This window comes from Mercenaria mercenaria, chromosome 10, assembly GCF_021730395.1.
Source record: "Mercenaria mercenaria strain notata chromosome 10, MADL_Memer_1, whole genome shotgun sequence".
Taxonomy (NCBI): domain Eukaryota; kingdom Metazoa; phylum Mollusca; class Bivalvia; order Venerida; family Veneridae; genus Mercenaria; species Mercenaria mercenaria.
Genome location: NC_069370.1, coordinates 8223898 through 8239419, shown reverse-complemented (window position 1 = coordinate 8239419; position 15522 = coordinate 8223898). Strand labels below are relative to the sequence as shown.

At 37.4% G+C, this 15522-nt stretch overlaps 1 protein-coding gene across 1 annotated transcript; it reads right to left on the bottom strand.

Annotated features, from left to right (window-relative positions):
• Positions 1-381: 381 nt before the first annotated feature.
• On the bottom strand, positions 382-13824 carry LOC128546290 (uncharacterized). The gene is made up of 3 exons (XM_053516686.1): positions 13276-13824; positions 1356-1383; positions 382-449 (listed from the first exon to the last, which is right to left on the bottom strand). The coding sequence occupies exons 1-3, from the start codon at positions 13822-13824 to the stop codon at positions 382-384; spliced, it is 645 nt and encodes a 214-aa protein (XP_053372661.1).
• Positions 13825-15522: the final 1698 nt, after the last annotated feature.

Below are 15522 nucleotides of genomic sequence, written 5' to 3'. Positions count from 1 at the left end.
ATAAACAGGCTTTGTCATGTAGAACTAGAGGGGCCTTCTGGCTAAGTTAGTTCTACATGGTTCATTGACTGGTCTAAAAGGGCAACAAGCCAACCGCAATACACGCACTTGAGGTAGTCCTTTTAGCTGTGAACAAACTACCATGATTTGTACTCTGAGGAAAAGGCACGGTATTAAGTGGTTGGCATTGAAAGCATGCCTGACACTTTGCTTGCAAGTATTAGATTACCTGCAACGGTACGGGTCGAACTAAAGTCTCGTTAACAAACAAAAGTAAAATATCAATGCAACCTCGGGAGCAAAAACGTAAAAGGCAAAATATTAATTGAACGTTACTGACAAAGTTGTATCGTCCCATTTCCCGGCATGGATATTCATCAATCAATGTCTTGCGGGCATTTGATCATCTGTGATATTGTTTACCACCTTCCTTTCCTCCTGTGGTAATTCTGTAAAATGTACAAAGTTGTCACAATACTTGAAAAGTCTTATCAGATAAATATCATTGTACAAGGCAGTGCAAACTAAATTTATCTAAATGCTAAAGAACGAGGACTTTCCATTAATATACACGTCTGTACATAATAAAGGGTTTTTTAAGGATATAAAGATGATGTTGGCACGTAAATTTCAAGTATTGTTGACGCGATATCAAAAGAAATTTCTGCCAAATACCCTAATTTAGTAAACATAATTCCCTACGCTCAACCCCCTGTCATTCACAATTAACTGGTTTCGAAGTAAAGGGCTCTTACCAGGAACTAGTGACAATCTATCAACTTTTGTCAGACTAAAGAGTCGATTGCAGTCGTGGAAACATATTGTGAACATTACTAGGGAACTTGGGTACAGAAAGGCAAAGGCATCCGAGGGTTGTACCAGTGAACGAGTTTCTGACCATCAAGTGAAATACCTGCGATCAAATTAAGAGAAAATGACACCCTGTTATTGTTTACGAAGGCCCCAGTTGACTTGTATAGAAACAAGAGCTGTCAGTGGACCAGGTGTATGACCCACGAATATTTGTTCCACGTTGTAGTTTTGAACCAAAATAGCTTAAGTTTTCATGTCAACATAAAACAATACTGCTCCTGCATAACTTGTACACATATCTTACCCAAAGTAACCATGAGTCGACATTACCAAACAGACATCTCCCATCAGCAACAGCCTTGACATAGTCGGGACAGTTGTCTTGCAACCAGCTTAAATGTACAGCACTGAAGTCAGTAGATAGCGGGGCGCCACAAAATGGCTGGAATCCAACCAGGTCAAAAGATTTAAGCGTTTAAAATAGCGGAAATGCGTATGATAGTGCCGTGACAATTCCTATCTTATGTGCATTCATAGGATACTCATACGTACAATCACAGGAGCTCGTACCTAAAAACACAACAGCTTGTACCTAAAATCACAGGAGCTCGTAAGCCTCGCACGTACATTCACACGAGTACTTAGGAACGTAAATTTTATTGAAGTTAAAAATACTAACAAAATATCTCCTCTTATATAAAAGACAATTGTTTTTAGATGGGTAGTATCCAGACACTCGGGTTCTTCCGCGGTGAAATAATTCCCTGCCCATCTAACTCCTAGAAATGACGGATTCAGTGGTCGATACAGTAGTTCTGGAGAATAAGAACGATGGCGCGATCTAAGATAGTGTCATGGCAGTTAGAGGTGAAGAATAAAAAATAAAATCACAGCTTACCCTAGAGCAGCATGGCTTTGGGTTTTGTGTTTTTTGTCAGTCTACCTTCTCTGAGCGTGCCGCTAGATCTTAGTCGGCCCAAAATTCAATGAGTAAGAAAGGTTAAGGAGTCCAAGAGTCACCCGCCGAATCGGCAAACAGTTTACTTATAAGGGAGACATCTTATGGCAGAAGCTATGTGGGGGGCATGGTGGGGGGGGGGGGGAAGGGTGACATTTTAAATGGAAATATGACAGTAGTGGCAGTTATGAAAACGTTACATAATTTAGCTTGTGGCTGCAAGCAAAACAAGTACATAATTGTTATGCATTGGCACAACCAAATCTATTACAGAACGTATTCATGTGCTGCATGCAAAACAATTACACAAGTTAGGCATTTGCAGCAATACCAAAACTATTACATAATGTAGGCATTGTGCAGCAAGTCAAAACAATGAACATAAGTAATGACATTGAAGACAGCAAGCAAAACGAGTACACAAAGAATGCATTTGCAGAAAGCAAAAGTTAAGTACATGAATTTTGCATTTGCAGGCAACCATACTATCAAAGAATCTACATTTTGCAGGCAAAGCAAAACTATTACACAAAGAATTGCATTTGCAGAAAGCAAAATTACTACATGAATTAGGCTTTTGCAGCAGCAAAACTATCAAAGAATCTATGCATTGGCAGCAAGCAAAACGAGTAAATAAGTTATGCATTTGCAACAAACAAACCGAGCAATAATTGCGATGCAGTTGCAGATAAGCAAAACTAGGAAAAATTTATACATCTGCAGCTAGCAAAACATTTACATAATTTTTATGCAGTTGCAACAGCACAACTATTACATATGGTAGGCATCTGGCACAAGCAAAACTACTACATAATTCAGCTTTTGCAGCAAGCAAAACGACTAAATGATTCATGCATGTGCAGCAAGCAAGGTAGACTTGAATGGCAGGTAGTGTGCAGCGAGCAAAACTATGAAAGACTTAATGCCTGTTATGGCAAGCAAAACTATGACATAATGTATGCATTTGCAGAAAGCATAACTATCACATAACTAAGCATTGGTTTGCCAGCAAAACGGTTTACAATTGTGCATGGGCAACAACAAACGATGAGACGATTATGCAGGGGGGCAGCCAGAAAACGGTGAAGGAATGGTATGCAGGGGCAGCAAGCAAAACTATTACTAAGGTATGCAGATGCACTACGAAAACTACTCATAATATCATTTCAGTAGCAAAACTATCCGATAACTTAAGCATGTGGAGCAAGCACAGCTATTTGCATAAGTCATCCATTTGAAGCAAGCAAAACATAACATAATTATGCATTGAAGCAAAGCAAATATGAACAAATAAGTGATGCTTTTGCAGCTACATAACATGGGAATAATTTAAGCATTGGCAGAGGCAAATGATTACATAATTGTTGCATTTAGAGCTAGGACATACTATGAATAGTTTTATCATTTGCAGCAAGCAAAACTAGGTACGTATTGTAGCATTTGCAGCTAGCAAAACAATTACGTAATTTATGCATTTGCAGCTAGCTAAACTATCACGTAATTTATGCATTTGCAGCAAGCAAAACTATCACGTAATTTATGCATTTGCAGCTAGCAAAACTATCACATAATTTGATGCATTTGAGCTAGCAAAAACTACACAAGAATTGTAGGCATTTGCAGCAATCAAAACTATGACAAAATTCGTGCATTTGCACCAAGCAAAACTATGACAAAATTCCTTGCATTTGCTAGTGAGGAGCAGACCTAGGACGTAGTCGATGAAGTTGCAGCTACAAAACGATCAATTTATGCATTGCAGCCGGCAAAACGGATTATAAATTTGTGGCATTTACAGTGCAAGCACAACTGTAAATTACATAACCTACCAATTAGCATTTGTAAAATGGCTGTCCCGTAAAACTGTCCCAATAATAGGTTTGTCGCCCTTGGAGTTGGAGCCGAAGCCTTGAAAGAATAAAGAAGCGGTCGAGATTTGCTAGCTTTAAAACTCTAGAATTACGCATCACGAATTTCTCGGTAAAAATTTTAGGAAAGTGTTATACCAAGCTGACTTAACAATGGGAACTATGAAATCCATTTAAAGGAAATTCTATCACAGACAATAAAGGGGTTAAAACCTGACAGCAAGCTTTTAGCCTTTTAAATTTCATTTGAAATATGTTTGGTAATTTCTTATTCCTGAACTTGTTGAAAACTCTTCATCGTTAACTTAAGATGATTATGAAGTTGGCAGCGAAAGTTTCGTTTCCAAGTATTTACAGCGGAACCTCCGTATATAATAAAATCCGGCTATGTCGACGAGTTTTTAAACGGTCCGGCCCCATAAAAAAACTCATAGCATAATTAAGTCGTATTGTGCGGTGAGAGGTAGACAAACTAAAACACCGATCCCTTGGAATTCGAGAGAAAAGTGTTATAGTCACTGTAGATTACAGATATAAGCCACTTAGTTACATGTTGAAACCGAGTTGCAATGGCAAAGAAGATTGCGATAATGATTTACCATTTGATATCCGATGGTTATATTGAGGGCCGTCAAATGTGTCCACAGCGTTTGCTAGACTTGGCTTCACTGATTGACATAATATCCATAGGATCTTGCGCCACCCACCTGTAGTCACAAAAATTAGTGCTCTGAGTACTGAAATAAATGTAACCAGTGAACTGTTATACAAAAAGTATGTCTCGGTGTACGCCCTTTTACTGTACCGGCACTGTCGGATGGTAAACAAATGACATTCTTTAACTAGAAGACATCTACACTTAAAAACGAGAAGTGAGATCAACTATACTGACCAGGCCACACCGGAAAATGCTTGAGGAGTTGGCCCAAGCCAAAATAGTGGACAATTAACACAAAATTCCGGACAAGAAAGTCCCGATAATTTGCAAATATGGACTCGTCTGGGGTGATGAGGGATGCCAAGTTTAATGTTAAAGAGTGGTAAAAAACGACAGACAAACAATAGAGGCCACCCAGGGCCCGCCCCACTGGTCACAACAGGGATTGATGGTCCGGTGTCAAAAATGCTGTTTCATTTGTCTTGGGAAGAGAGGGTCAATCTGTGAATTAGGCCTCGGACTGTCATCACAAGACAAAACGGGAACTCATAGTCATTTGAAAACAATTTAGGATTTTCAGCGATTTCTGACAATAATTTTGAAATTTTAAACGAAACAGGTACCACTGTTTTTGGGGCGAGAATACTGTGCACACTTTCGGCTACATACTGTTGCACCACGTGCGGCTTGACAAACTGCACCATTTTGCGGCTAGCAATGACTAGCACACAGACTGCACCACTTTTCCGGCTACAGAAACCGGGCACCACGTTGCGCTACAATACGAGCAACTACAGTACTTGCACCACTTGTCGGTCTACATAACTGACACCCACTTTTTCCGTATTTTTGGGATGTAATTCCTGGGTACCGATGACTTACCCGTCGTGCGGGCTTTTGCGCGCTATTTTCAGCGTGGTGATAGTAACAACCTCGGCATTCTTGCTACCAAAAATCTAGAATAAAATAAATACATATCTTGGTCTTCTATTTAACATATTGCTACTATGAAAGTTGTTCCTTGTTTTTATATTATAGATGATAACGGTTTATCCGCTGAATCGGTCCAGGCTCTTCTATTGCGTATATTACATGGCGAACTCCTTTATAGATATCCCGCCCAGGTGTGGCTTTATTGCACTACTGCTGGTCAACAAACTTCGTGGGCAGTAACTTAACTATACACAATTACACGTAAGGACGTTCGGTACCATCTAATTTTTTTTTTTTTTGTTTGAATTTTGGTAAGGCACTGATAGAAGTATGCAATCATTTCTTTTTGGTAAACCGTAACAGTAGGTAACAGCGGCATTAAAAAATTAGCCGAATCTTACAACAATGAAAACCTTGCATTCCCTCTACAAGTTTGATATATTTCTTTAACAATGGCCGCAGGTACCGCATGTTCTATTCGTATTTTAGAGGGGTGTGTCATTTTACTGCATGCAATGCCTGAGCAAACGTAGTTGCTGCAAGTTTTGTCGTCGGAAGGTCAATTTAAAGTGTAAAGAACATGGTCAAAATTAAAGCAAAATTTAATAGGCAATCCCTGATTTTTATTATTATAATGTGAAACCTATTTACATTTGGAAAAAAGGTAGCAAAATACGAATTGATAATTTAATTTGTATGGACAATTGGCTTTTTATCAACATTCATTATGGACAAATGGAGAATATCAAACTGATTTTCCGGATAGTGGTACAAGTATTCATTGGCGGAGTTCACGTTGAGTTCGCGTATTTTTCGCCAATCGAAACCAAACGTCTCGATAGGTAAAGTTTAACACAAAACTAGAATCTGCTTTTTTTGTTTTTTTGTGTCCTGAAAGAAAATTTAGGCTGACCTGGTAATGTTTTGTCTCTTGTTTTGTTCTCAAACAAACTGTCTAAAGTACACGTCCATATACAATTGTACGTCCCCGTGACGCACGTGACCCTGTTCAGGTAAACACCGGATAAATAGGCCCTATTGACCGAAGGATCAAGCCCGGTTTGTACCCGGGAATAAGCCAAGAAGTTAAAAGGCGCGCACAGTTTGTGACAACATGTATCGTAAACTCTGATAAAATATAATCAAAGTTTTTTCAAGGTGATATATTATGTTTGTTAAAGTTAAGATGTCTAAACGAAACGTAGCCGAACACATGGATTTGTAGATTGGTCCGTTATAATTGATGGGCTCATCTTAAGAAACGGAAGAAAATGCAAATAAAGAAATGCAGTTTACTAAAAATCGTGTACTACTTGTTCCTTGATCCACAGCTCCAACAAGTGGACCTAGAGGTGATGCCATCATTAAAATATATTCAGTGGGCGTCGTTCCGTTCATCGGCGGAGCCAAATTGGGGCGAAGCCAAATTGGGGCGAAGCCAGGCTGGGGCGAACTCAGGTGTGCTCCCTGTCGCATATATATATTTAGGCCTATACAAGCGTGATTTTGGACATTTTCCGCTTTCCTCGTAACACATGTGCGAATAATGTAATTATTGGGCGGGACCAAAGCTTTCCTTGCCGTACTGTATACTAATGCATCTGTCAATATTTTGCCCGTCCGTGGGGCGGCGGGGGACCCAGGGGAAGGGGACATTTCAAAAATGATTTTGTTGTCTAAATCCCAACCCCAGAGACAACCCGTTTTTGTCTTATATCCACCCTAGAGCCTGGTTGTACAATCAAATGTTTGGTCAAAGGGACTCCCGCCGTCAGGGAATGGTCCGTCTGCAAAAGTCCCGTTATGCTCCGCCGACCCCCGGCGGGCAAAATATTGACATGTGCCATACCATATAACACATGTGGAAAAATGTAATGATGGGGCGGAAACTATGCAAGGAGTCACTCTTTTAGGAAAAAAAATGCTGACATCAGGACATTTGAGAGTCTGGGAACATGCTTTGGCGAAACTTTGGCATTTCGTAAAGAATTTGGTAAGTGCTTGATCCCCACATACCAAATTCTTTACGAAATGCGTTAGGTGACTATACTGTATATCTCAAGTGGAGTATATAGACTCGCGGTATAGATCTACAATTAAAGACCGTTTTTGGTCCCAGAATATATACATACTTTTTTGTTCTTAGCACGATCCAGAATATATACATATTTTATTTTGTCCTTAGCTTGTTAGAGGGTATTGGGTAGCCTGGTGGACTCATAATGGCAAAAGCAAAAGAAGGCTCAAGTGGAAACGAAAAATAATTCGGTTTTGTTGTGTGTGGGGTGTGTGGTGTGCGGGGATGCGGGGGGGTGGGGGAGGGGGGGGGGGGGGGGGGAGGTGGGTGATGACGTTGTGAACCCTGCAAAAAGTGGATAGGCAAGTGTTTTGGGGTTTTAAAAAAAGCTGCTTGTGGTAGACATATAGGGCGCATCCCTGCCTGCAAAGTGATCTATCTGCCTGATGCACCTGGATGTGTAATTCTCAGTCAGAAATATACATGCATACTGAGAAATTTTCCTCACTTATCAGGGGAAGGAAGTGTGCAAATACTACGATAAGTCAGTTGCGCTGTAGCGGTTTCCTCCCCTAGCGCGTTGATATCGCTATCTGCTAACAGTGGATCAATAACAAAGACAGCTTCTCTTACATGCGTGGTTGTCTTGATATATACAGTCAAGTAATATAAATTAATAGCAGTCATTAGTTGGAATGTGAATGTGTGGGGACGGATGTTTGTCGGTGTAAAACAACATATGTAGATCTATGCAAGTGTTTCTTTAGAAATGTAGTCGTTTTATAGAGGATAGAGTTCTGATCTGAAATGTTTTAAAGTCCCAACAAAAGTATTGTAAACGGAGGAGAGGGAAAACATTTCCATTACAAGAAGAGTGATAGGGTTTTTGATAGTAGGTTATTAGCAGATCAGAAAGCAATATTTTTTTTTTTTTCTGCATTGAATTGATGTATTTCTTCAACTGAATGACAAGCGGATAGATCTATCAAGTTTACCAAATCGATTCAGAGAATGTGTCATTGCACAGCTTTTAATAAACAGGAGGTATGCAAACAAATCAAAGTAGACATGTGTATGAATGTATGTAGGAATGGCAATACGCTGTGGTTGAAAATGACCAGCAGCTATGATAAAACATAGAGTTCTTATGAAATTTGAAAAATATTGATTAGGTACATTATAGACAATATCTGCACAGCTGTGTATCAGCCCAACACCATTCCCCTTTTTGTGCACAGTCCTTATCTTTGGCATCAACGTAACACACACGGATCAATAACATCAGTAAGCTTTGCGAGGAACTGTGTGTGGTAGTGATTCCTAGGGAGTACAGTCTGTTTTAAGGTCGGCCGGAGTCATTGCACGGGCGGTGTGGTGCATTTTCTTTGTCAAATTGCGGTTAAAACTTAATTACTGACAACGTTATGTTATGGACACACATGAGAATTTGCGGTTTAAATGCTTTTTACGATGAAATATAAAATAAATTCCTTGTCAGTTGTGCGTGATTTGTAGCTAGAGTTATATATTTTTTGAATGTTTGTCCGGCCTGAAGAATCAAACGACAGTTTGTGTAGAACCGTTTTTAAGTACATAAAGAAGTCACACATAGAAGAGTTTTTCGTTGATAAACCATGAGAAGTGGGACACTTTTTCCGGCGTTGGACTGAAATATATAAGATAGAAAAAAAAAATGTCAGACAGATGACTCGAACACACTACCCGCGGTTTAGTGGCTAAACGCGGGGGGGGGCGGCAGGATACCATGATGGTAATAATTGGCATTTTCAATAGTTTGATATCGGTGTTGTAGGTTCGGATCACCGAAAAGTTATTTACGAAAACTATACGGAATATTCATGATGCCAGGTCATGACTGACGGGCAATACGAATTAGATTAAAATAGTTTGTATAGTATTCTTTCCTTTGTTACTTTATTATTTTTAATAAAGGTAAAACATGAAAAAAAATATTAAAACCTAAAAGTTGGCCCATAAGTACACAGGTGTAATTATGAGTTGGCGATTCTCCCAGTCCATGTATGAAACTCAGGTGCATCTGTCCCACTGTTAATTACATCTAATTAAGAGATAAAAACATCGTTGGTGGCGTAAAACGGCACGCACTAGAAATACTGCTATCGAATTGGTAATCGCATAGTAAGTCTTTGAAAGGCAGTTACGTTTAGTACTACATTGGCCAAAAATTATAGCCATTAGATTTCGAAAAATGTAGGAAACATTTCAACGCTTGCTTTGGCGAGATTTTTTCACAATGTTATTCCATTTCATTATTGAAACATTTTACAAGTGCGTATAAAAAAAACCTACAACATCATAGTCCAAATAAATCTTGTCAATTTTCTTTTAATTTCTAATGCACTGATTACAATCCCGCTACATTGATTAAAGCACCATGTAAATTCAAATACTTATGTCTTACATCGCACGTGTCCGTGATGGTGATACTGTCCATTCATACATGCGTGATTCGGTTGGCAACAGTACGACCCTTTAGATAAATTACCATAATTTAATTTCTGCGTACTCTGATTAAGGCACATGACCATAAAATTTATAATCTAAGATCTGTCAATACAATACGCTTGGCCCGGCCACGATGAATACATTAGATCCTAGAAACAGGATCTACTGACCAATATGACACTTTTAAATTTAAATTTAATAAATAAAGTAATGAATAAAGTTTAAATCAACTAATTTACAAGAAACACCATCATTTGGTCAGAAATAAGTCATAATAAATATCTTGGTATTATTAGTTTGGGTAGTACGATATGCAACTACAGAGCTGCGTCACATATATGTTCGAATTTTTTATAAAACATATCTCTGTATTTTCAAAAGAAAGTACTTAAAGGTGAGCGTTACCCCATGACCCCCACAACAGAGGGATTATCTACTGAACACAGACAAATAATACTAAGAAGTTTGGCAGTCCGAAGGCACGCTCGTTTTCGAGTTATTGCTCAAAATGCACGTTAGTCTTCATGTCACTGTGGCCTTGGTTTGTCGGGACCTATTTGCGTAAAAAAGTGTGCATGGACCATTTGAATAAGTGTACAGCGGGTGAAGATCCGCTTTAGCGAAAAAAAAAAAAAAAATAAAAAAAAAAAAAAAAAAAAAATAACAAAATAATCAAAAGGCCTTCGAGTGGTTCAGCGGCTAATTTACCACGGTTCAGAGTTTCAGATGCGTAGGGATTGAACCACGAGGGCGTTAACCCGAGTGGTTAAATACTGAAGCATCTGAACGATGAACCGTGGTAAATTAGACGATAAATCACAAGAAGGCCTTGATTGTTTTCATTCTGACATGCTCATTGACATATTTTAATAAATATTATGGCCCTGGACTTCATATTCCCGATGAGTAATGTATCAGGCGGCATGCGGCAATTTGACGTCATAATTGACGTCATAATGCTCTCTTACCGGTCCGCGCGTCAATCGTTGTTTATCGCAGAATATACAGAGCTTGAATTCCTTTTTTGTTTAAAGGCGTACGCTAGAATTCCCTGTATATGAGATGGGCGAAAATTTTCCCAATAACAGAATTTCTTTAACCTATGATTTTTATTGCATTTTTTGTTTCTTAGATGATTGTCTTTCAATATCCAAAGTTTGAAGAAATTCTGTTATTGGGAATATTTTCGCACCAAATTCTAGCATACGTCCTTAATTGGAAATCAAATCGAATCATGTTAGAATATTATTTAAACATGTGATTAAGGATGCAACTTGATTTTGAAATTCCCGCTCATTACGCTTTGTTTACCTTAACAGAATAACTACAGAAAGAGTACTCTACGTTTTTGCTCTTAACCCTTCCCTGCTAAATTTCTATAATGAACTGGTCCATCATTCAATTTGGACAATACCATTAATTATTCGAAGGGGTGTTCACTGAAAATTAACAGACTGAACAGCGAACAGTGCAGACCATGATCAGACTGCACGGATGTGCAGGCTGATCTTGGTCTGCACTGGTCGCAAAGACAGAGCAGGCTAAAGGTTAACAATGTATTCGGTCAACAGTTTCCCGCCAAACCTTCCCATATTTTCAACACAAAAGATATTAGGTCAAATGCGACAGCAAGTTAAAGATAAGTGATAAAAGAAAGGTACATACAAACGAAAATAAGCAAAGATAGCAAGAGGAAGTTCAAAAGAAGAGACATTCTTCATCTCCTATTTACATACTGTAAACTCATTTTATTTCGTGGACAATAAATTCTGTGGTTTTGCTCTAAGCGGCTCTTTCATGGTGATATGAATTCATAGATTTCAGACTTTGATCACAAAAAATTAGCTTATTACATAGTCGTTTCTATTCCCCGTCAAGTTACACTGGTACCGGAAACGTCAATATTTTCCATACACGGAATGCCTGAATTTCATATCGGGTGCGTGACGTAATTTAATATATGTTGTAATGTTGCATTAATTCTTTTATTTAATTCAGTATTCTCAATCTTATTCAGGCTATTGAACAAGCTCATAATATTTACATTACATTTATACGCGTAGATACTAATAAACTTTGAGAATGTGGCAGTTGACCTCAATACAATCGACATTGTTTATTTTCCAATACAGGTAAATCCAATAATTGCTTTACAATAGATCTGTGACGGATTATCTTTGAACACCCCTGGACTTATTGGACTCAACTGCCACATTATCAAAGATTATTAGTACGTATGTGATAAAAAGGTTATTATCTTTGCTTCAGGAAATATGCACTCGTTTTTTAGCGGACGAACTCGTGCATATTTCTCGATACAAAAGCTTCCTATATTTATTCGTTGGGATTAAATTTCGTGGATTGACTGAACTAAAACATCCACAAATTAGTCGGTCACAAATATTAATGATTCCACATGTATATCAACACCTAATTACACACTTAAAAAAGAAGCTATAATGTTTTTTCAGACGGATATCTCTTTGGCAATCTTCTGCTGATAATGGTCCATAACAACTTAAGCTAGACAGAGTGTACTGTAAAATCAACAATATTCTTGGGGGACTAAATTTCGTGGATTTCCTGGTTTATTCAATCCATGAAACTAATTTCCAATGAATAAAGAATGCTTTTAATTTACGTGCAAAAGTTGAAATCCAAGAATTCATATCCCCATGAGATAGACATTTTAATCAAAACCACTAAATTTCGTGCCCATGAAATTAAATGATTTCATAGCTGGTAACCATTGTTCTAAGCTTAATAACTGCCAGAAAAACCCGTTTATTTTCAATGATGTTTTTCAGGTTCATGTAACAAATGGCTTTAAACCTTTACCCTGCTAAATTTCTAAAATGGACTGGTCCATCATTCAACTTGGGCCATACCACTTATTATGTGCAGGCTGATCTTGGTCTGCACTGGTCGCAAAGGCAGAATCATTTGCCGCCAGCAGGCTAATGGTTAAAAAAAAACAGAAAAGAAAAAAGTGTTTAAAATTATTTATTATCCAATGCTGTCTATAAAATAATTACAAATAAACAGGTTTAAAATCTTTAAAAATTACAAAAATAGATAGCAATACAACTATTATATATCTTTACAAACTTTTATATCTGTTTACTAGTATAGTTCACAGCATTATAGACTAATCAACAATATACAATAGTCAACAACAGTTTAAGATATCATGCTTCTGACATACACATGTTCTGAAGACAACACTGGTGAGAAGAACTCAGTACATTGTATTTTAAGAAGACCACAGTATATTGTACCGAATTTGAGAAGACCATAGTACATTGTACAGAAATTGAGAAGACCATAGTACATTGTACCAGAATTGAGAAGACCATAGTACACTGTACAGAAATTGAGAAGACCATAGTACATTGTACAGAAATTGAGGAGATCATAGTACATTGTACAGAAATTGAGAAGATCATAGTACATTGTACAGAAATTGAGAAGACCATAGTACATTGTACTGAATTTGAGAAGACCACAGTACACTGTACCAAATTTGAGAAGACCACAGTACATTGTACCGAATTTTGAGAAGAACATAGTATATTGTACAGAATTTGAGAAGACCATAGTACATTGTGTGGAATTTGAGAAGACCATAGTACATTGTACCGAATTTGAGAAGACCATAGTACATTGTACAGAAATTGAGAAGATCATAGTACATTGTACAGAATTTGAGAAGACCATAGTACATTGTACAGAATTTGAGAAGACCATAGTACATTGTACAGAAATTGAGAAGATCATAGTACATTGTACAGAAATTGAGAAGATCATAGTATATTGTGTGGAATGTGAGAAGACCATAGTACATTGTGTGGAATTTAAGACCATAGTACATTGTGTGGAGACCATAGTACACTGTATGGAATTTGAGAAGACCACAGTATATTGTATAGAATTTGAGAAGACCATAGTACATTGTGTGGAATGTGAGAAGACCATAGTACATTGTGTGGAATTTAAGACCACAGTACATTGTGTGGAGACCATAGTACACTGTATGGAATTTGAGAAGACCACAGTATATTGTATAGAATTTGAGAAGACCACAGTACATTGTACTGAAATTGAGAATACCACAGTACTTTGTACAGAATTCAAGATCACTACAGAACATTTTATTGAATTTGAGAAGACCACAGTTCATTGTACAGAATTTGAAAACACCACAGTACATTGTATGAAGGTCAAGTAGAAAACCGTGTATTGTAGGACCACATCAAACTGTATTTGAGAATACCATAGCACATCTTATTGAACTTGAGAAGACCACAGTATATTGTATAGCGGTCAAGAGCAAAGGTACACTGTAAATATGACATATTACTGGACAGAACAAGATGCAGTTCTCAGACTTAGTTTATCCAATTTGTGCCATCTTTATATAACAATATATGTAAATTCATTCAATTAAAAGTAAACATATTATGCTTATATAGTCATTCTGAGATTTACCTACTCAATCATTGTACACAGTCTTAAAAATAAAATAACAGTAATTATCAAAGACAATGTCAACTTGATAAAACAAGAAAATCACTGTAAGCTATTAAAAATTCTTGTCAAGTATTCACATTATCACAGGATTCCAATTCTCTGGACAGGCCAACAAACTGATGGACAGACTGGTATAAAGGACGGAATACTTTGTCAGCTACCTAAATGAAAGTTACACAAATTGTAGACAGGGTAAAATTCTTTTTTATATTGTCAATACAAAATCGGTTTACTTTTTTCAAACTGATATTACACTGGCACCCACTTCCTATAAACTCAACCAGATGATCCCCATAAAAAGTTAATGGAATAAGATTTTTACACAAGACAAAAATAACTTTTCAAAAGAAACAAGTTTTTTTTCATCAAAATCAAACATTAGGGTTAGTCTAAGAATCAATGCTGTCCCATAACCTTCCTCAAAACCAAGTCTTTGGTCCTAAGCATCAATAAAACTTTCTAAGGAGTTTAACTGAACTGTAGTTTCAGAAATGTAATCACAACCAAGTTGTTTTTACATAAATAATTGACTAAACAGTTACAGGAAACAGACTAGCTTTCATCAAATACAAACTTAACTAGAGCTATCACTAAAGGTGATGAATGTACCCCCCGCATGCACTGACACAGTACATTGCAATTTGATGCACACAAGATTGCATAATTATGTGGACTGTATGTATATAGACTGTATGTATACAGTATAGTAACAAAAAACAAAGTCCCATAACTATGCAGAATATTTATCTAAAAGAATGTAACATGCACCATGCACAACTAGGGTTGGTACTGATCACTTGTGTGAAGTTTCATTAAATTGTGTGCAAGGGTTTGGTAGATTAGGCACGCACAAGATTGCATATGCAGACTGTATGTACATGTAGTATGTTAACAAGAAACAAAGTCCCATAACTCTGCAATTTTTGTCGCTGAAAGAACCTAACATGCCCCATGCACAACTACTGTTGTTACTGATCACTTGTGTGAAGTTTCATTAAATTGTGTCAAGAGGATGAGGAGAGATGGTGCGCACAAGATTGTGTCTATGTATATAGTATAGTAACAAAAAAACAAAGTCCCATAACTCTGTAAAAAAAATTTCTGAAAGAACCTAACATGCCCCATGCACAACTACTGTTGTTACTGATCACTTGTGTGAAGTTTCATTAAATTGTGTCAAGGGGATGAGGAGAGATGGTGCGCACAAGATTGTGTCTATGTATATAGTATAGTAACAAAAAAACAAAGTCCCATAACT

What these genes read in the sequence shown, in the direction of transcription:
- LOC128546290 (XM_053516686.1), bottom strand. Translation starts at nt 13,824, where the DNA reads ATGTACTGTGGTCTTCTCAAATTCTATACAATATACTGTGGTCTTCTC. An exon ending in TTCTCAAAATTCGGTACAAT is followed by an intron (nt 1,384 to 13,275) that starts GTACTGTGGTCT and finishes TTGTGTTTTTAG; the next exon opens with GTACGAGCTCCTGTGATTGT. An exon ending in TCCTGTGATTGTACGTATGA is followed by an intron (nt 450 to 1,355) that starts GTATCCTATGAA and finishes TACATTTTACAG; the next exon opens with AATTACCACAGGAGGAAAGG.